The 22284-nt window shown below is 40.0% G+C and overlaps 1 protein-coding gene across 1 annotated transcript in view; it reads left to right on the plus strand.

The window, feature by feature from the left end:
• Nucleotides 1-22284, plus strand: part of GNAS (GNAS complex locus) — a 140515-nt gene that overhangs the window by 99492 nt on the left and 18739 nt on the right. The window contains exon 5 of the mRNA XM_027710656.2: nt 3662-3759. Within this exon, the coding sequence (XP_027566457.1) occupies nt 3662-3759 (98 nt within the window). The remainder of the gene's footprint in view (nt 1-3661; nt 3760-22284) is intronic.

The following is a 22284-nucleotide window of genomic DNA, read 5'->3' on the forward strand; positions in this document are numbered from 1 at the left end:
GACTAGTTTTCTGGATATTTCTTTTCAGGAAATTTTCCTGCCACTTTTGGTTAATTTGTTTCCTAACGCATTATTTTTAGAGCTCTCATACAAATTAGACCTATTTAACTCAAAACAAACCCTGTTGCTAACTTGATTTTTCTAGTGGCCTCTGAAGCCCCTGTTTTACCTAAATACCTCACAAATCTTGTGGTTTTACTTGCCTTCCCTGTGAGTAGCTCCAGGCTACGTTCCATGATTCAGATGGGATGCTGAGGATTTCTTGTGTTATTCTTTCTCTTAAATATTATTTCAGAATTGTGGTTAGTGTAGGTGTATTGGGGAGGAGGGAGAATTTGTTTTTTTTGCAAACAGTTACTATGTCTTAATTCCAGAATCAGTCACTACTGTAAGGAGGCTCCTAATAAAGCAAGAGGGGAACGCTGCAAACCTGGTTCTGCCTTTGCTTTGGTGAACACCTTCCTAGTTTACAGTTGTGTAACCTGGGTCAGCATTAGCCCCAACATGTGTGAAGATGTATTTGATGTGGCCTAAAGACAAAAAAGTGGTTTGTTAATAAGAGGCCTTCATATTTGATTATTACAAGTCATGTAGTTCAGTTTTTAAAACAAAATTAATACAAACAAATGACAAAAAAGACCAAAAGAAACATCAAAAAGCCACCCCAAAAAACCCCCACTGTGTCCTAGTATAATAATCTATTACTCATTACTTGCTATAGATCCTGATTTTGAAATGCCAATAAAAAGTTCAAAGAATGTGGACTTAAATTCTTTTTCCATCCCACATGGACAGTTAATAACCATACTGAGGAGATTGCCTAAGCATTGCTGGTTATAGTTCAGATTAGCAGGAGAGGCATAAAGGCAGTCTTAAATATTTTATTGCTAATTTGGCCTAACAAGGCACAAACATTGATCTTTATCCCATTCTTGTAACTCACATATTTTCTTAGAAGTTAAAACTGCCTTTAAAACACAGGGAGGACTCTTCTAAACAATATGTAACTGCTCTGGTAAACTAAATCCTGGGCTTTTGATTATCAATGTGTTTATGCTAAGGCCAGGAACTGGGTTTATTTTTCATCTCATTTAAAGAGTCTGGTTGTGGAAACTACTCCAACTGTTTCTCCACAAGGTATGATGGAGTTTGGAAGTTCTTTGAAATAATTGGTTTGTGTCAACTCTGTGCCAGAGTGTCATAGTTACAGTGAGAAGCAGTAATGAGGAAGGATTTTTGAGGCAGAGTTTTACTATGCTGTGACTTCTTTTATTAAGGCACTGCCTGTTTTTCACTTTATATCTACATTTGATGATGAAGAATGTTTTACTGTGCTCTCTGTAAACTAACCTTTGCCTAGTATTTGTTTACTTACTATAAAGCAGGATGAAGTGAGTATTTGGGGGCATATTTGGATATAATTGGCTTGGCAGATGCTGACCCCAGTTTGAAGCAGATGTCTGTTTTAGAAGTATATTTCTGCCAAATAGTTAATTAACCATCTGAAGTCTGGTGTAAGTTATCTTGATGAGAATTTTAAGTGGTGTCTGTCCATTTGAATCAGCTGCTGTTTCAGCAAAAAAAAATCTTGTACAATTGCTGATTCAATTTTTCAATTTCCCAGCTTTGTAGTAATAAGTTGAGTGAGTCATATGATGTTCTGTATTGTGCTACTGTTACTTTTGAAAATAAATATAGAAACCTACCCCAAAATGGGCTTGGTACAAATACAGTGAGATTGCAGATAATTCCCCTTCTCCCCTTTCCTTTCTCTTCCCTCTCCTTTTTGCTTTGGAAAGATATTTTCCTCACCGTGCTGTGACAGAGTTGTAGATTGAAGGGAGTCAACAGTCTCCCAGCTGCCTAGAAATTAGAAATCTTCAAAATTAAAGCATCCAACAAACATAATTCCAACAGTGGGAGACAGAAAACTGGACTGGAATTAAGATTTTGATTAATCTCTTATGTCCTTTAATAACAAAAGCAAATGGTTGTACAGTCTGCAAATACTAAAAATCAAGTAAAATTTTCTTACCTACTTATGCAATAAATTTAACTGGTCTTTTTGTTCATGAACAGTTCCTAAAAGCATGGAACAAAATGAAAAGATGCATCTCATACTGTATATAAACAAAATCTATATATTAAAAGAAACCAGGACAAAATGTAGAAGTGTATGTTGCATTTACTATGGCTGGTGTGTATGTGCAGCTAGTGAGTATTTAATAGCAATAAAAGCAAGATCAAATTTACATCTGATAGACTGTTTCCATCATTGGTATTCACAGTTGTAAGGTCACACAGTCACATATGATTTTATACAAGAAGAGGATGCTTTGAAAATCGACGTCACTAAATTTCCTTTAAGATGCCATTATGCATCTTTAAGTTGCAATTTAAAGGATCTACTGTTCTGTGCAGTTCAGGTGTTAGTTAACATTCTGATAGGAAAGGGAATATTTTAAAGATATTTTCAAGTGAAACCTTTGAAGTCATATTTGGATGTGCCCTTTCTTTCTTTATACTACGCTGATAGTAAAAGAATGTGAGAGACTGATATCCCAAGAGATGGAGGAACCTTGAAGCAGTAAAATGGGTATTCAAGATACGTTCTTTTTCTTTAAAATAATTCTACTGTTAAGAAAAGGCTGGAGGGGGAAAAATAGAATATAGACAGCAACTATTTTAAAGGTCTTATGCTGTTCTGGATTAAAAAAAATTATTTGGAATAAGCTACCTGAGCCACTTAGAATAAAAGTATTTAGTCCAAAACACTTTAAAGCCCTGAGAGAGAGCCAAGAAAAGCCCATGGTCGTTGATAAAAGGAATGCCCACAGTGGTGTGTGTGTATTTAAGTCATCAGGCTGCTGCTGTTCTTTCTAAGTATTCAGAGTTCTTAGTGATAGCCAGAAATACAATTACATGTTGCACACGCCTTGTTGGAGCCAAAGTGAATCTTTTATATATATAAAAGAAAGGGCTTCTGGTTGTGTTTTATACTTGTGTTCAAGTTCAGCAAAGCTGAAGCATTGCATTTTTGGCTGTCTGCTTTCGTATCTTGGCTTATAATTTTTAAGGTTGAGACAAAACAAGATCTGGCCTTGTGTGATTGTATTTCTTCCATAGTTCAATGTCTTTTTACACTGTAAAAGAACAAATTTTGCAGATACTCTGAGTTAAGTGATACAGACTTAAGTAAGGTACAGATGTCTACATAGTCCCTGAAGGTACTCACTAACTTGCAAAGTCATGTAAAACCTAATCATCATTTGCTACCTCTATGTAAGAATTACTGAGAAGTGTTTCACTGAAGAAAAAAAAATGTGTCAGCCACATAAATGTAACATACAGTGGAATTATGAGTTAGAGAACAAATGTACCAATTACCATTGATAGTTAAAAGCAGAGTTGTCATTAATGAGAAGTTAACCCTTCTTACATTTGGATTCAGTCAGAGTGGTGGAGAAGCAATTCTTTAAGCGTTACAAAACATTAAACTAAGAAAACCAACTGAACTTGTAGTCAGGTTCTAAACACTGTTTAAAGATTTTTGTTAAATATGCTGCTGTTTCCTGTTCATTGCATCATTTAATGATATGTTACCATTTGCTGATGCTCCTCATCTGTAATCCATTTTGCTAATAGTGTTTTCCTCTTTCAGGAGTTTTATGAACACACAAAAACACTTTGGCAAGACGAAGGTGTGAAAGCCTGTTATGAGAGATCTAACGAATATCAGCTGATTGATTGTGCACAGTAGTAAGTATTGCTTCCAGTGGGCTGGAGATGGTTTTGTTACTGACTGGTAATGACTGTGATTTGCATGTCCTGATGATTATTTTTCCATACCTTGGAAAAGGAATGTCTGCTACAGAGAGAATTCTTGGTAATCAACTATTCAGAGGGGTGGTTCAGTTAGACAGTGTCTACATTGAGAACCTTGCAGATGCTTTCAGATGGTCTTAATACAGGCTGACCCCTTAATGAGGGGACAGTTATATTGTCTCAAAGGCTAAATTTCCTGCCTCTCCCACCTCAGGTGCTGCAGCAGGTTTCAGAAGTTCCCAAGTACGTTGGTATGAAATAAGCCCGTGTTTGTCACTTTAGTTTCTAGTGCAGTTTATTTATCCAAAACCAAAGAGATGGCAGCAGCAATCACGGGAGGCAGCCTGTGATCAGTCACCAAGACTTCTGCTTATGTGCCTTCCTGCACATATCTGAGAGATTCATTCTCTTCTGGTATTTACACCACTGTGATAATTAGTATTGTCTTGAGACACTGCTGCACGTTTGCAGTTACTTATCACATACAGCAACATAACTGTGGCTCAGAATTTGGTGGCAAAGTGCTCGTGATAACTGTGACCATTCCTGGTATTTTCGTTGTGTTGTGCTCAAGAATTGAAGGACTTATATTTGGAATATTAATAGTTAAAAATATTATTTCTTAGTTTATACTCTCTACTTCTTTTGGAGAAGCTGAAGTAAGGTTTAATGGTCTCACAGACATGCAGGTTTCTCCTCTCACATGATGATGGGCAACTGCAGTTTGTCTCGTACTGCATCTCTGAAAGAGCACTTGAAATAAAATCTATATGGCCCTTTTTTTGTTTGCTTGTTTAGGTAGACTGAAAGGTAAATCAACAATTAGCTCTGTTTGAAAAGAGACAAGAGAGATAATTTTACTATGACTTGCACAGCTCTAGGTCTGTAGGAGCCTCTTTGAAGTTTTGCCATTGTTTCCAGTGTGAATTTGTTTGATGTGCAGTGATGTCTTTTGCATTAGGTGACTTATGTTTGATCATTTGGCACGGAGGTTTTTGCAAGTTCAGTTGCTACAAAATAAAAAATTACTACAGGATTTTCATTTTTCAGTCAACTATCCAGTAAATTTTGTGTTTCTAGTGTGAAGTTGATAGAAATGAGGAAGAGCTGGTTTTGTTTCTGGTAGTGCTTGGTTATCTCTTTCTGGTTAGTGTTTGTTAATAGTCAGCTTCTGTGCTGGGAAGAAGTAAATATTGTTGAGCACTAAGAGGGTTTTGTGTTGCCCTTTCTTGAAAGAGGAACAAATTTTGTTCTGCCCTGAAAACACAGAAGAAAGCTAAAATTCTTATCGTCCCTGGACATTGACTTTTTCATGGATCAGCAAGGGAAGTGGCCTTCATGATGGCTTTACCATCCTGCTCCATCTAGTGGAACACTTAATTCTACATCATGGGCTGTTGAGCCAAAAATAAACCTTGAACATTGCTGACAAATTAGGTTTTTTTTTTCTGGGGGAAAAAAAAAAGATATTACAGTCTTGCAGAAGGAGCTTTCTGATTGTTAATTTTGGTAGTTCTTGTCCTTTCTGGCATTTTTGACCATGCAGTGGTATCGTTTTTAATAGCAGAAAATGCATAGTAGGAGACTTTTTAGTGGCAAAATGTTGCCTTGGAGGATAACATCACTTTGAAGTGCTGAACTTGTTCTTATCATATTAAATTAAATTAAAAAAGGGACCTGACAAAAATTATTTTCTATAAAATCTGACTTGATTGATACCTCGAAATAACCCTGGTGAGCACGCACCAACAAAAATGTAGCAAAGGCAAAATATAAAATGTAGCTGAGATTCATCAAGTAAGGACTGTTGTAATTTGGATGTGCAAGCTGCTGTTAGAGCTAATAGAAGTTGAAAAAGAAAGTTGAGCAAACTGTTGGGGTTGTCAGCTTTTCCAGAGAGCAGTTTTGGGTTCTGAACACTATTCCCTTTTGAAGTCCCCATTTAAAACAAGAAAGGCATATGGGAAATGGGAGATGGAAAAGTGACTTTTCTCTTTCAAGATCAATCCAGTTCCAAATATCCTTTCTTGCTCTTGAAAGTTGAATAAATTCTTAAATATTAATGGATTCTTTGTTCAGTGAATTGCTTTAAAATTCTAAATGTTTCTTGTTCACAAAAATTACTTCTCAGAGTTGTTTGTAAAAAAATTTAATTTTTTTCAACTGTCGTTCTTTAAAGTGTGAATTGCTTAGCGTAAAGTTTGTCTTGGTATGGGCTCATTTAACATTCTGCAATTTTTAAAAATGAACTTTTTTTTACTGTTGTAAGTGACACAGTTATATATAGGAGGCTTTGCAAGGAGATTCTGCCAAGTGTTTAAAAATCAATTTTGCCTGTCTTTTAGCAGGGAACAGCGAGGAGCACGTATCTTACAGGGCCTTGTTTGTCTTTCAGAAATGTCAGTATCAGAATAAAATTTGTTTCTGTTTCTGCCCCACCTGCATGAAATGTGTGCAGAGCTTGGGGGATCCCGGAGAGCTCAGGGCTGATCTGTCCTCAGGGCACATCCCAGGGCTCGTGTGGCAACTGTTCCAGGCAGCCTCCTGCCTGCTGTGCTTTGAGTCCTTTCCCTCCTGTTTCCTTCTTTCTCAGTGGGATGAGGGTGGCACTAAGGTACAGGGAAGGCCATGACGACTTACCTTGTTCCCTTCTGTCTGTCATTGCTGCTTTCCCAATTCTGCTTTTCGTGGATAGAAGCTGATTCTCCACGGGGACAGTTCAGCTGTAGTCCAAGAGAAGGTCTTTTCAGAGTTCAGGGCTCGATGGCACAGCTGCAGGAGGCATCTGGAAAAGAAAGATGTTCAGGAGATGGCGGCTTAAACATCTGCAGAGTTTGTGCTGAGGAGGGAAGGGATGTTCATTCCCAAGAAAGTGGGAACAAATATTCTCAGCCTAATGTGTTGTACCTCCCTAACTTAAACGTAGGTGTTCAGAGTCTGGAAATGGTATTTGTCACCTGTTGCTGAGCAGTAACTTTAAATACTGCAGTGCTTTCTGCTGAATCACTACAACTCTGTGTCTCCCCATAAGAAGTGACCATTAATACACACTCTTTTCATTGCTCTGCCGAGTTCCTGGTTGTGTTGGCTCAGAAAAGACCAAAAGCCACAGGTACCTTCCCATTTCCCTGCAGTTGGGATCTTTGAAGGTGTGAAGCTGGAAGACCCGGCCAGTAACCTCATCTGCTGGAGAGCCCTTCTGGTATCCTGCCCTTTATCCTCAAGCTCCCTGGCTAAATGAAAATGTCACTTTGGAGTAGCCCTGTTCATTTTGAAAGAGTAGCTGCCTCTGCTCATCATGAGCTTTACTGTACTTCCTGTCGAGGCATATTTGACAGTCTCGAGAGGCAGGGAAAGGAAAGGCAGCTTGTTTCCCTTTTCTAAACTGGACTTACCAAGTAATTAGTTTCATTTCTGCTTTTAGAACAATGTGGTCTGTGAGGTTGTCCGCAGTTTGTCTCTGAGAGGAATGTATTCTGTGAGGAGGGAGCATTATCTATGAGGAGGGCAAATTTCATTGCTCTTGCATCTCACAGGGATTTACACATAGAAGAAGGAGTGTTCCTGCTGAAGCTGCCATGTGATCCTGCTCTTGGCTAATAATAAACAGAAGAACACAGAAGTGTCTAGAATACAGAAAATCCCAAACGATGTTAAATTATTTACCATCGTTCATATTTCTTCCCTAAAGGCAGAGGATTACATTTTATTTAAAATTATTATTAATGTCAAAAATATAGGAGCCATTTCCACTGTGACGTGCCAAAACCTGTTTGACAAATCTGTGCCTTCTGTCAAATACGAACAGACGTGATCTCTTTGAAGTGCTGTTGTTGCTAATACTTCTAGCTCAGGTTTCATTTGAGGAGCTCTGGTCTTAAAAGACTCACAAATACACAGCAGAGTAGTCAGAGTAAGAAGGATCTTTCCCTCAAACAGGCATGTGCTGTTTGTGGCATGAGGACATGAAGGATTGACACCGTGCTGGAAGGTCTGACCCAAAGTCAGGATGGCCTGAAGAAACTTGCTTTGATGTCAGTAGCAAATCAAAAGCAAAGCCTGGGTACATGAGCCTTCTGCTGCTTTTCCTAGAGTTGCTAATATTAGGCTGTGCCCACAGATCCTTAAATTTTTGTTTTAGTAGCCTTGGCTATTAATTTGAATTTGTACTTCATTTTACGCTGTGCTTTCTCTGCGTATGAATCTCCTCACTGGCGCTTCCTGGTTTTGGCTGGGGTGGAAAAGGAAATAATGTGAGAGACAGTCTTTGCAACCCATTTCACACCCTCTGATATCAGGAAGGGCTGGAAGTAGCATGAGAGAGCCCATTCTCACGCTATTTCCTGCCGCCAGCTCTTCTCCTGCCGCTGCCATTTCGGGAAGGAGAAGGCACGGGGAGGCGGCTGCTCGAGGTGTGGAGTCGCGGTTCTCCAACTTCAGCACCAGCAGAGCCTCTCTGGTACCTTGAAACTCTGCCAGGCTGCTCCAGAAGGGTTTTATGAGAAGTATTTTTTAAGATGTTTGTTTTTAAAATACTTATCAAAGAAAGGAGGGGAGTGCAGCTATTAACCGACTGCTGTGCGGGGCTGCTGAAGGATCAGCGCATGTGGACACGCTGGTTTTTTAATCTCTAACGTGTTATGAGTTGTAAATTCTTTATATTTTTATTAAGATTTATGGTGTGTTTTATTTCTGGATTTGCAGACTTGCAGAGAGCAATTAAGAGCCCCGATCTGAGCACTTAATGATTTTCTTCCATGTTGATTTCACTTCGTGACAAAGTTCCCTTCATGGAACATGTAGTAAAGTGTGTTTGCTCAAAGTCTCACCTTTTTAAATAGTGGCTGATTTATCAGGGGTACTACTGTTAGTCTAGTTTCTTATTCATATTATTTATTACTTTTTTTTCCCCTTCACTTTCTTTCCATTGGATATGATTTTGACAGAGTGGTTTCTCTTGTCTCCTGCAGCTCTGCAAACCATGTCTGCATGCTCACATTCAACAGGACAGGAATTTCCCTGGCCTTTATTCCTGGCATACATGTGCTTCTTACGGACAGTAACAATTATACTGTTAAACATTCCCATGAGGAAGAATAATAGTCATGTCCCCTTTTGCTGATCTAAAGCTGATGAGCTTGTCTACTGCTGTGTGAATTCCTTGGCAAGCCAGGGAGTAGACCCACATCATCTAACTTCTAATTCTTGGTCTCGATTATAAAACCCACCTTACTTTATTCCAGAGTGCTTAGAGAGAACTGAATTAGGGTCTTCTCCCTGCTCATCATCAGCCTGAGGGAATATTGAAGATCATATTTTAAACAAGGTTAAATTTCAATTAAAAAAAGAATAATACAGCCCAGGTTATACTTTTTCTGCAATCCAGTGGGGTATTAGGTACAGAAATAGGTTGCTGTAGATGATTGGAAGCAGAGTAGCTCCTGTCTTTTTGTGACTTCAGTGAAGTTACTACTAACAACATGAGTCCAAATATATAGTAGCTGAATTATAGCCAACTTCTCCATGTGTGTGCCCTTTCTTGCTGACTGTCAATAGCAGGGATGTGCCTGCTGGCAAGTGCTCTGAAAACCAGATTACCTAAATTTAGCCAGTAAATGGATTATGAATCCAACACATGTTCCCACTCTTGTCACAGCTAATCATAAATTCATAATTTCAAGCTATGCTCAACCCCAGATAAACTTCTCTGTCTTCAAAGTAAATTACATCCTAGCATGAAGCAAGACAAAACAAAAGGTGTCCTGGAACAGGTTGAGCGTTACGAATTAGGTGCTCCAGTAAGGAAAGTACAAAGGTGATTGCCATGATGGCCAGAAGACCTTTGCAAGTCCAAAATGTGAATAACTGAAGTCATACCACATGTTTTTGGTGATGCCCACTGCATTGTTCTGAGTCACTGTGAAGGGGTTTAACTGTTTGCTCCAAGAACCCGATTCTGCCTCCACCTTCACTCACTCTGACACTTGTAGCCCCACGGGCCCATTGCCTTCATTCATGTACTGCTTTTATTTCTCCTTTGTTCCACACATCTGTTCATGTACCAGTTCCTTTCTGGCCTTTGGCTGCAGATGCAACTTCCTTTCCTTGTCTAGTTGTAAATGCTGGAGATTTGCCTTCAGCGCTGGGCTGACCTGATTGAGGAGCGTGAAAAAGCTGGGTTGGAACTTCTCCCCCAATTTCCTCACCCAATTCTGCATCCAAACACTCAGACTTTGCCTTTTAGTTTAAAAACATCTCTTGCTAGTGCCTGCAAGAGTTAAGGATAAACCCTGGTGTTCATTTGGTGCCTTATTCAGTGGAAAGGGATGTTCATTTCTCAGTGTTACATTTGGTTTCATGTGCAAATGGAGCATTTGCTCACACAACAGCTATTTCTTTGTTTCAGTAACATTCAGAGGCACAACATTTGCTCAGGTTAGGCATGCACTGGATCAAGAGTATTTTCCAAAGTTTGGCATGAATGGTAACATTTTATTTAAATAAAATTTACCCATAAAATAGTATTTTTTCCTGAGATCATAAGCAAACACCCACATGATTTGGTCAGTAGATTGCTGTGCTCCTCTAACAGAGAAGTTTCATTTTGAATGTCAGAAGAAGATCAGGAGAGTGTCAGGAAGGCAGGGTTTGATAACAGACATATTGACATTTTAGGTAGAGGAAAATATGTGTGGAGTCTAATGTGTAGTTTGCTCAGGATGTATCTCCACTGATACTTTCTTTTAGTAGTCTGCTTTGAAACCAAAGTTTACCAAAGAATGTGAATGTATAAGTAACTACTGCTGTCTGAACCTAAGAATGATGCATATTCAGAAGATAATTCTGTACTAAAAGTATTTGGCTACAGTCCAGAATTCTGCAGACAAAGTTCTTCAACCCAATTTCTTGATGGGTGGCCTATACTCATAATGTTAATTAACAGAGTTAAAAATAATTTACTGAAGAGAAGAACAGATTCCTTGTTACTACTGGTGAAAATGGCAACATGTTGTTTGAAAAAGAATATTATGCCTGCATCACCAAATGATTTTAAACGTACAGATAAAAGGCAAAAATGTGCAGAATCCCTGAGATTTCTATTTCAAAAGAGAAAATAAAATAATCCTGAGCTTTTTTTTTTAAAGCAAATATCGGACGCATATTTTTGTAATTGCTTTCAAGTCTGTTTGGTTCAGTGGTGTCTGGATTTCTTAGTCAACATATTTCTGATACCTGTTCAGGCTTCTGCTTTGTTTTTTGTGGCTCTGTTCTCTGCAAACCTAGAAATGCAAATGCAGTGGAATTTTTTTTGTGGGTGAAGGGAAAGAGTTGAAATGTAAGGAGATGGAATATAAGCCAAAACCTTCTGTTAATTAAACTCTTACTAATTTCTGCATTTTAATGGCAACAGGTTCCTCATTCCTTCCCACTGTTTTCTTTTCCCGCCCTCAAAAGTTTTTGTTGTGGCATTAAGTAATAGTGTGAGAGAATATGCAAGAAATGTATGAAAAAACATCTTTTACCCACTGAGGGGTTTGGAGGAGATGCTGTGAATATTATATTGGTCTCTTGCTCTGTTGATAGGTACGAGTTTGTAATAGAATGGGAATTAGTGAACAACACTGGCTCTGCACATAACTGGGTATGGTATTTGTATACAGATTTATGCCTAAAGCTAAACTTACCTGGGGTTTGTGTTGCAAAACAGGTAGAGAGTTACCACCCTGAAAAGTAGTGTTACCGTCTTCTAATCAAGGAGTTGTGTAGGGTTGACTTTTATTGATTATTTTGCTTGATGATTTGTTAAGTTTTGAAACATCGTAAGTAATTTTCCATCTAATTAAAATGACCAATATTTGTCAAACAACTAATATGTTAGTAAACAAGATGTCTTGTGCACTCACAGCCCTGACTCAGTGCGCAATCCATTTTGAGAAATTCATCACGGTTGTTACAGACTTGACACAAAATAATTTATTCAAGAAATTAGTGTGTTGCATTGTTACATGCAAACATTAAATGTAGCTAGTACCATAGTATTCCCACACAATTTTATTTTTCTTTCATGATTGTAAAGATTAAAAGAAAATTCAAGAGCCTGGATTCACCCTTACAGGAACTCTCCTCCTGTGAGTTAATTCATTAACAACGGGTTTCACAAGCATCGCTGATTGTGTGGATTCCTTGGGGTTCTGCTGAGCAGCCTTTCATCCTTCCAGTGATGCCTGACATTCCTGGAGCGAGGGGATCTCACATTGTAGTAAACACTGGCTTGGGCTCCTCTTGCAAAGCTGATGGACAGACCATTGGTGCATTCACTGCAGGACAGGCCCCGTGCTGGAGGAGGTTTGACATGTGCAGAAAGTCAGACAAGTGGCAAAGCTACGTAAATGCTGAGAGCTCAGGATTCTCAGGTTTGCCTTCGCTGTGTGTGGATCTTGCAATGATATTGCTCTTTTTTTCTATATTTTTATTTTCTCTAGGCCCAGAATATACCTTTTTAATGGTAGGGAAAATGCAACAAATCCACCCTAAAAACAACTCTGTTTGCTGCAGGTGAGACTTCTGTAATGGCATTGCTCAAAACAAACATTTCAAGAAAATCAGAATGAGTAAAATAGTATATTATTGTGTACACAGTAATCCTTCAGTCCTCTGGTTTTTGTGAAGACAGGTAGTGGTCAGTCTGAACTAGGAATGAATGAATGAATTGGGCCAGAGTGAAGTAGGGTGAGAAGTTAAATAAGAGGAGGAATTGTGTCTATGTAAACTCTGTAAGGTTGTTATGCACCCATGATGTACTAGACAGTTGTATTTATTCAAGTTTTACTCATTAATATAAAAAGTGTGCTCAGTTTTACTATAAAATTCCCATAGCCTTATTAAAAAACAGAGCAAACAACATCTTGAATTGTATCAGCTTTAATGGTGTAAAAATCTTGGATTTTACTGTAGCCATGAAAAACCATAGCTGTCAAGTGGTGAGAATCAATCAAAGCAACTGTTAAAACTCTTATTGGTTCCTGAGGATTAATTTTCACTCACCCTTCCTTCCCATGCTCGTGCAACGTCCCTTTGTTCAGAGAAAGCCCTGAACAAGGGTTGTTTTGAGCTGTGGTTCAAACAAACAATTAGAGACAGAAACAAGCAGAATAAAAGACTTCCACAGAGGCTGGAGCAGCCTTGCCCAGGAATCCCTCCTGCAGGAGGAAGATCTGCAGGCACAAAATACAGAGCAAGCTATAAATAAACGCTTGAGGAAACAAGAAGGAGCGTGGCACTGATTGCATCATTTTTGCATGGCCTGTGTAAGGCCAGAGCAACGTTCCTGGGTGGATTTGGTGGTAGGTAGGAGTGCTGGGATAGCTGATGTGGGATGCAGTGCTGGTGCACGAGGGGATCTTGAGAGGGAAGACCCCTTGAATCTGTCTGGCTGCTGCTGTGGGAGCCACAGAAAATGCTGCTGCAGCAGGAAAGGGCTGCTGGAACGATGTGCTTCCCATGTGCTCCCAACGTGGAGCAGGTGTGACTGGTGTTTTTAGGATTTTGCAGTTTACTCACCTTGGTGGGTGTGTAGCTGCTGGAACTTTTTGCCTGACCTTGGGAGCTGCTGGTTCTGGTGTGCACAGGAGGATCAGCAAGCACAACAGCTTTTGTAGCACAGTTGGTTGTTGTTTTTTATGAGAGCTGTTATCGCTCGGGCTGTTCTGCTGCAGAAAAGGAACATCTCAGGATTGGAGGGTGACAATTAGGGGAATACTTTTATCAAACTGAGACCTGAAAGGATACTATAAAACCTCATTAAAGACTTGCTTTTAAAAAAGGAATTAAAAACCACAGTATTCCAAAAGATAGAAGGCAACAGAAAATTCCTGATGCAAGGATCAAATGAGGCCAGTACATTTGCTGGTACAGTGTGAAACGCCAGGTTCGATTCCCAATTATTCCCTGGGCTGAAACACTGCAGATACATCACTGCCAGGCCCAGGGAGAGGGAGCACTCAGTGCTGACTTGCACGTTCTCTCCCTCATTTTCCTCCTCTGGGAACTCCACTGTTCCATGATCCATCAAGGCCTTTCCTTCACTGGGGACTTCAATTTAAATTTCTTTTGTCTGGTGCTTGCCTGCATTCACAGGTATTGCTGAAGTTACTGGTTTTGAGAGACCCCTGAAAAAGATGTCTGCAGTACATTTGGTACAGATTTACCAGCAGGCTCAAAAGTTTATTGAGACCATGTGCTTGCATGCAGAGAACATGGTCATAAAATCCCAACTATAGGAAGGGCAGGCTGAAAATTAAAAAATAGCTCATATTAGGTGAAGAAGTTCTCAAACTGATGCTGAGCTTAAGTAATCTTTAAGTACTTTTTATAGTATGTGATTAGTTCTAAATAAACTGGAAGAAATTGCTGGCAAATTTTACATGTGATTAAGAATAATTTTGTAGCAGGATGTGATTGATAAGTTTTGTGATTTGAAACACCATTTTTAACTGATTACTTTGTGGTATATTATACACTGATTTTGTAGCTGAAACGTGTTAGAATTATATTTAACTGTGTTAACTGTGTTTGTATTGTAGTACACTAATTAAGTCTCCGAGAAGGGTTTGCACCATCAAAGCTGAATTGCAGTGTGTTCATTACACAAGTGAGGGGTTTCAGTGTCTGGGTGATAATTTACACTTGAAACATGTTGGCTGCCCAGCAAAATTTCCTGTGAAGTGCCTTGGGTACTCCACAAGGTTTCCCTCCCCCCCCAAGAGGGTTCATGTAAGCTGCAGCCCAAGGAAAAGCTAGAAGAGGGCTATTTTTAGGAAAGCTGCTGCAGCTGGGGGAGGAAAGGAGCCTTGGGTCCTAGAGGAGGGTCTGGAGGAGTGTGGTGCTGGCAGGACCCACATCCAGTTCAGGTCAGGTGGCCAAGTCCTGCTGTGGGATCTTGACTGAGATTTGTGTTTTTACAAAAAATAAAAAATAAAATCCTTCTGAAGCCTAAGTAATATATATAAATAAACGAAAATAGCAGTGTACATGCAAAATCCCCGTGATGTGTTAATTTGCCCTTTTTGATTGTTCGTTTATTGTTTTGATTGTTCAGTTACTGTTATTAATGTTTGTGATACTTGCTAAGTTGCTCGATACCACGCTGTCCACCACTTCTGTTGCTAAGGCATCTCAGAGGGATTTTAATTATTTATAGTATAAAATATCAGGGACCGTGTGCATCTTGAAGCTTCATATCTGGCAAGGCAATTTCCTTACATAGTTTCATGAAGAGTGTGGCTGTTCTCTGGATATTCTTACAGCAAATTGAGTCTCATGAGTGAACCAATATTGCTCAAGTCTCCAGGTTGTTGTTTCATTTTGGTCTTTTCATTAGCTCTGCCTATCAGTACGTGTGCCATGAAGAACAGATTTTGCAGTTAAGGTGTGCAGTCTCCTTTCTTTTGCCTCAGAGTGGTGGCTTCTTGTTTCTTCTGGAGGACTCACTGTTCCCCTCTGTTCCACAGAGCTGAAATGCTTTAGGAGACACACATTTTGTTATCAAAGGCCAGACTTGGGTGAAACATAGTTTCCCCATTTGTAAACTGCTGTTTTGATATATTTCTTATTCAAGAAAAATATGAAAGCTCACATCTGCAAAAACCACTGGATGATTTTGGATAGTGTGAGGTTTTAAATGAAATCAGATGAGTGAAGGGTGATCAATCTTTCGTGGTACTAACGCCAAGAAGTATTGCAATGTCATCAAGCATCTTGACATGATGAAGTGGTTTGGTAGAAGGAGTGAGAGGATGGATTTAGAGATCTGGTTTAGCAGCATAGATGATATATTCCCCAAATGGGCATTCCAGACTCCAGGATCACATGAAAATGTAGTTGTTAGTGTGTTAGTGTATTTTCAATGCTAACTCTAATTCTCTACCCCTGTTGTTCAAAGTTTTTTCAGAAGTCAGGTGTATAGTACATAGGAGTGTGGAATGTGAGGTTACAAGTAAAATGGACTCATTGGTGTCACAGTGTGTTATCAAGGGAACCAGTATTTAAAATGTCTGGTTTTAAAGAGCTATTTGGAGAAGAACATGTCAGATTAAAAGTCGCTTTACTGTGATTTATGTAGCTGTTTCATTGAAGTGGCAAATATCAGAACTCCTCTGTGCTCTTTCAGAGCTCTTGGCTAGGTAGGAGCCTTGATGCTTCTCCATTGCCTCTGGAGTACTTCCCTATCCACCTCTCTTCCATGACGCTGAACTACTCTAGGATCCAAGTAGTGTGTTCTCCTCTATGGTTTTCACGAGCTCTCTTCAGACATTTTGTGCTCCATTTCTATTTTCCTCCACAGTCTCCTCTCTGAGCACGTTGCGGATTGTGCAGCTGCACAGAGACATTCCCAGCGCACGAGGAGGGTGACTGGGGATCAGGCAGGGAAAAACAGGGCAAGGCAGGACTGGACAGGACAGGTCAAAGCAGAACTGCTCTCATTAAACTAAAAAAAACCCCAACCAAACCCCAAGCTTGGCCCTCCACCAATTTTTAGGATCAGAAAGGTGTTGAGCCATTTCCCAGTTTCAATCTGATTGGAGCCGAGCCTCAGCAGACGCTTGGGAAGCTGTAGCTCCACTGCTGCTTAATTGCTTCTTGTTTTGAAGGATAATTAGGAACTTTATTTAAAAATAGTAACTTTAGTGTTCAGTCCATTAAATTTGTCACCAAGATAATTTCATTAGACTCCCAGCTGTTTTCTTATTGGAATTGTGAACTAAAAATAGGTAGGATTTCTGCTGTTGTGTGCAGAGGCTGGTACCTCCATTTCAGCTTTGACTTTCCCTAATGATGTGAAATGTGTTTATTTCCCTCAGAGCTTTCTTCTGGGCTGAATTTAAGAAGGTCCTGCTAATTATGCCAAAATTGTGTACTGCGGTTTTCTGATAAAGTCACGTGGCTGTGAAGAATATGAAACCGATTTCCCTCAAGACAAGTCTTACAAATGAAAGATTGATGCCACACCCAGTACATTTTTCTTTTTCACCAGTCTGTAAGAGATGTTTGTAATAGTTCAACAAATACCTTTTAAAAACAAACAGACACTAATGAACACAGGTTTGTTACTATTATTATGAGGGGTGTGATTTACCCTCTCAGCTCAGTTCTCATGAGCAGTCCCTTTGTTGTGCATAATTGAAATCACAATGTAGATTGTGAGATAATGTGACAATTACCATGTTTATATTGTATGAAACACGGGTTTTTTTGAAACAAACCTCTGTAATTACCAGAATCTGTACAAGCATATGCTGCTTTTATGCATACGAGGTTTACAGGACGAATCAGGTTGTACTATCCAGATTTAAATAGCGTCTCTTTTAAACTCTGAACTGTTTCACATTTATTTCTGACACCCACACCACGAAGCATTATGGTGGATTAATGCTGGACATGAAGAAAACTGAAACAGATTTTTCTCTGCAGAATTAAACTGTGTAAATGTATGGTGGTGTCCCTTAGAAATCAGTAGTTACAGGATCCCACCGAATGGGTAGGGTTGGACGGGAGCACTGAGGCCATCCAGTCCCACCTCCTTGATCAAGCAGAGTCCCCTCAAGCACCTTACTCAGGTTTGTGTCCAGACAGCTCTTTAAAAAGTTGCATTTTTGGATTGTGATGTTAGTCAAAGCTCTTTTTTTCCCTTGGGATACCTTTTGACTGTAACTCCAGTAAGTATCTGCAGTTCATACTGATAAAAATGAATGTAGGTAACAGGAGGAAGTTCTACTGCAGAGCAGTGTGGGGCTTGTGGGGTTTTTTTAAATGCTTGGTGTTCGGAGCCACAATCAAGAAAGTCAGTGACCTTAATATAAATTATATAGACCTTTAGGGGTTTTTTTTGTTCCCCATTCTATTGTCTTTAGGCAAAGAAACAGAAAATCGTAAGATGTGCTAGTAAAACGTAGATCTCTCCTGTGGAAGTGAGTTCATTCAAAGGAGGGGAATTTTCTCCTTTAATTAAAATGAAAGCTATGCTTATCTGCAGAAGTACTCCAGTGATGTTCCCTTAAAACCTGTGTTTAGCCGCAGTGTGTAATTCTGGCACGGTTTATTAGCGTCTCAGATCTTTTTTAATTTTCTCCTCTGCTTGTTGGCAGTCTGTTCCTTGGACTTCCTGTGCGTGTGCATTTCTACAAAGCAGATAAGTGCAGTTTTACAAGCTGAAGCTGAACGTGGGTGGGAGGGTGTGAGGGAAGAGTGCTGTTTTGAAAGCTCTGCACCTGTCACTAGTTTTGAGCATCACAATCCATACAGGGCAGCCAGTGTGTGCAAGATGCTGCAGAAATCTCTTAGGCAGCAAAATGTAGAAGAAAAGCGGGAATGGCTATATTTAGTAGTTGCATATTATTAACTTCTGTGTAATGTATCAGTTGCTGTGCTCAGACACCCTTTTTTGTGGTGAGTCTAATAATTTGCCACTGAGTAGAGGAAGTGGAGTTAAAACACTGTCGTGTGATAAAAGCTGTTTCACATATGGTTATGGTGTTTATAGACTGTGTATGTATAAATAAGCACCTGCTATGGTGTAGGTAATGTAGGAACACACCTCCCTTTCATCAGAACCATTGAGTCTTCTCTCCAGACTTTCTCCCCGTGTGACCCATCTGATCTGAGTCTCTCCCACCTTGCAACCTTTGCTGCTGTTCTAAGTGTAAACCACGATCCGGAAGCTCTAATTATAGTAATGCAGAACAAGTGGAAATCCTGGAATTGTCCTCAGCACTCTTAAATTGCAGAGTTACCAGTTGCAGGTATCAGAGCAATAGGTGAGCCAGCCCAGGACTGTTCCCCTGGAGCTGCCTCATGCCTCTGCTTCCGAGCACAGCTTTGAGTTGCACATTTATTTCCAGATCTCTGGGCTGTGAATATCAGATGGCCACAAAGTTTCAGGTACGTATTTGAACCAGGACTGCAACTCTGAAGGGTGCTGTTCATCATTTAGTGCTTCCTTAGAGTCAGGTGTCATAAGAGGGTTGCTGGGTTTATGTCTTTGTGCAGAATAACAGACTTGGATATTGGGCAGCCAAAAGCCCTGGCTGGGTTCATAACCCCTGAAGGAGTGTTGATGTGGGAATATGGACAACATTTGGGGAAGGGAAATATCATCTCAGACCCCTTCTTATCTTTCCCAGTGCAGCAATTATACCCATGATTTTTAGTGTCTGTTTTAGTTCAGTTCTTCTCCTGAGACTGTTTAAATGTTTCTTTCATGTAGAAGAGGAAATTTGTAATCTGTTAATGAATAATTCAGGTTTAGGGTTTCAGCCATTTAAGATGCAAACAAGAGACACTGCCCTCTGCAGACAAAGAGATGGGCAAGATGTGCATGTCCTCTACTGGAATCCAATGGCTTTTAATCATCCAATGGAATTTAGAGATTTTCTGGAATTTCAGTGCACACCTTGGGCTCTTCAGTTTGGCTTTCCCTTCCCTTGGATTCCATGCTGCCCGGTTGAGACTGAGTGTGAGGGGGTGGGGAGTCCACCCACTTGTAGTGAAAAAATGAGCTGTTATTCATAGCTCTGTGATACTTTCTTTTCAAGAACAAAGAAGCATAAACCAGTATCCCTGAGTTTCAGAATTAATGCCCACTGAGATGAAATTCTCTCCCACCTCTCGGTGTTTGTTTCATGGCACCTGCACAGGTAGAACTCACTGCACCATTTTGTATTTCACAGTCATGATACGTAGAATCTTTCTTTATTTGTTCTCTTCCATAAGGAAAGGTGGGGCTGGAGTTAAGGTTTCCAGAGAACATGGCAGTAATTTAAATTTGGCAGTTTTTTACAGCATAGCTCAGCACAGAGGTAGAAGGGTGGTTTGTGGTCAAGGCTCTGGCAGTGCCTGGGAGCAGAAACCTGTGTCAGGAAAGAGGGATGGGGCTGTGCGAGAAGACTTTCCCGGTCCTTGGCCTCTGGAAAGTCTGCGCACAAGGCAGCCAGGGAGGATGCTGAGACTGCATATGTGTCACCTCTAGTACCCCCTGAATCTTAATATTCTTCTGAGTATAACGTTCCATTTCAAGATAGATCTGTCCCTTCTGCTGCTGAGGGCTTTTAGAGTTGTAATGCTGAAATAATGATGTTCTATGAATAATACATTTAATAATTGTTTAGGTAATTACAAACTTTTATATAGGTAATAAACATAGTCAATAAAGCTAGTTTAAAGGAACTAATTCCACCTGAAGCAGCTGACTTACAACTTCCTCATTTTAACATTAGAATGTTACAATACAAGCTAATTAGAGAATAAGGGATTTTAAAAGTCCTCCCGAAATTTCCCCTCGTGTCCAACTTTTTCTCCCACATGCCCAACCCTCACCCACACACATCACTCCAGTCCTGTCTCAGTTCCATGTTTTGCAGCACCTGACTGTTCCTCTGTGAGTCAGAGGCTGCCGTGGAAAACCTCCCTGTGCCGAAACCAGCTGAGAGAGGAAACAGGCAGAGCTTGTGCCTTGTCAGGGATTTTACTTTTCCTGTGCACACTTCATTCTAAATTCTCTGTCACTTCAGTCTTAAAAGCACACAGCTCAGAAAAGCCCGCGTTAGAGAACACATTTTGCAAATGTTAAAATGCGTTTTGTAAATACAAAGTGTATCCTACTGTCTGTTTTACAGACATTTGAATGATTGGAGCTTTTAATACTGTTTTTAAGGGTTTTAATAGCCAGGTGTGTGTTTTGAGAGATGAGATTTAAAGTTCATATTTTTATAAAGATTAGAATTCAGCTTCAAAATGAATTGAGTCGAGTTAGCAGGTCAGTGGGGAAGAGAGGGGGAAGGGCCAAAATATTTTATTTAAAAGATTCTAAAATGGCATGGCATGTCCCGTGTTAATTTGGGGCTGTTTGTGAGCCTTTGTAAAGCCACATTATTCTGTCAGTTGTCTGTTTTATTTGCAGGCTTAAAAGCACTAAATACTCTAATGCAGTTTGGGGAGATATTCCGTAGTCAGGGGCTGTGTATTGGTGTTATCACAAATACATGAGTAAGCAGAGGTGGAGGGTCTGCATTAGATTTTCCTTTTAAGAGTAGCAAAACTCTTAGCCAAGAGCAAAACCATGAAACTGGATGACTGACAGGTTTTTCATGGAGAATAAAAGAGGGCTGCACTATTCCAGAACCGTGGTCACTCCTGTGAGTGGCTTTCCCACAGAAGTAGTGTGGTCACCTTTATTGTTTGTCTTTGATTTTGGCTTCAAGCTTGATTTCTTGCTCCTTTTATCTGCCTGAATGTAACGTGTACCAGGGAGAGACAAGCACTTCATTTTGACTTCTCTGTTTTGTTGTATGGCAAAAGAACACAGAACCAGATATTTGCAGGCAATGCTTTTTATAGAAGCCAGAGATCAGCGTCACTGCCCTGCTCAAAATTCACAGTATGAAATTGCTATTGCAACTCTGTATCATTTGCTTGGTTTAAAATGATTTTTTTGAGTATACCTGCTATTAAATTGCGTGATCAAATGCTTGTGAGAAAAAAAAAGAATAACTTTACAACTCACTTCTGAAAGAGAGGTGTGCTCTTTACAGATGCTTTCAGTTGTATACCAGGTTGTGTGTCTGCTCTACAGAGGCCTGGAGTTGTTTTTGCTGAGTTGAAAGAAGAATGTTTAAAAAAGAAGGAGGGGAGAAAGATGAATTCCTCTGAGAAAAGCAAAAGTTGAAACATGAGCTGCTGTGAGTTGTTGGAACTGTCAGCCCCGAGCAGGTATTGACAGGTAGCTCTGTGAAGACACCAACTGCAGTTCCAGTCCCGAGTGTCACGGGAAATTAATTAAACATTTGAGCCTCCTGTGAGCAGGATCAGAGTCAAAATTACTGCCTTTTTGCTAAAGAACCTACCTCCCTAAAACACAGATCTCAGCTGGGATGGTGCCTAAGTAGGCAAAACTCCAGTGCTGGATTTCTGTTCTCGCACGTTAAATACATGGGAACTGTTTTGCTGGAGATCTTCCTACAAGCGTATTTAAATAGGGCAGTGCAGTCCTCCCTCACCACCCTGCTCAGAACCCTGCAGCAGTTTGTCTTCCCATTGTTTTGGGCTCATCTGGGCCCTGAATCCTTCCCTGAGCTATCACTGCTTCCCTAGTTCCTGCGGAAACTCCGTCTTGGGTTCAAAATTCCTTTCTGTCACGTGGGATCGTGTCAGCTCCGCCTGCCTCTGTCCCTAAAATTTCTGTTACAAACGATGTTGCCCATTTTTCCAAAAGCAGCTGGGGAAGTGCCTGGTTCTGTGTTCTCCATGTTTAGGTTTAGGTTTACAAGCCACACACAAGCTGAAAAATATGGGAACTGTCTGAACCCTTATTTTATCTGGTTTTACATATTAGTTTGTTCCTTCAAGTTACAGAAACTAGTATGAAGCATTAGTTTATTAATTCTTTTATCATCTGAAGGCCCTTTT

This window comes from Pipra filicauda, unplaced genomic scaffold (assembly GCF_003945595.2).
Source record: "Pipra filicauda isolate LSUMZ 115617 unplaced genomic scaffold, ASM394559v2 scaffold13_size5146498_pilon, whole genome shotgun sequence".
In the NCBI taxonomy this organism is placed as follows: domain Eukaryota; kingdom Metazoa; phylum Chordata; class Aves; order Passeriformes; family Pipridae; genus Pipra; species Pipra filicauda.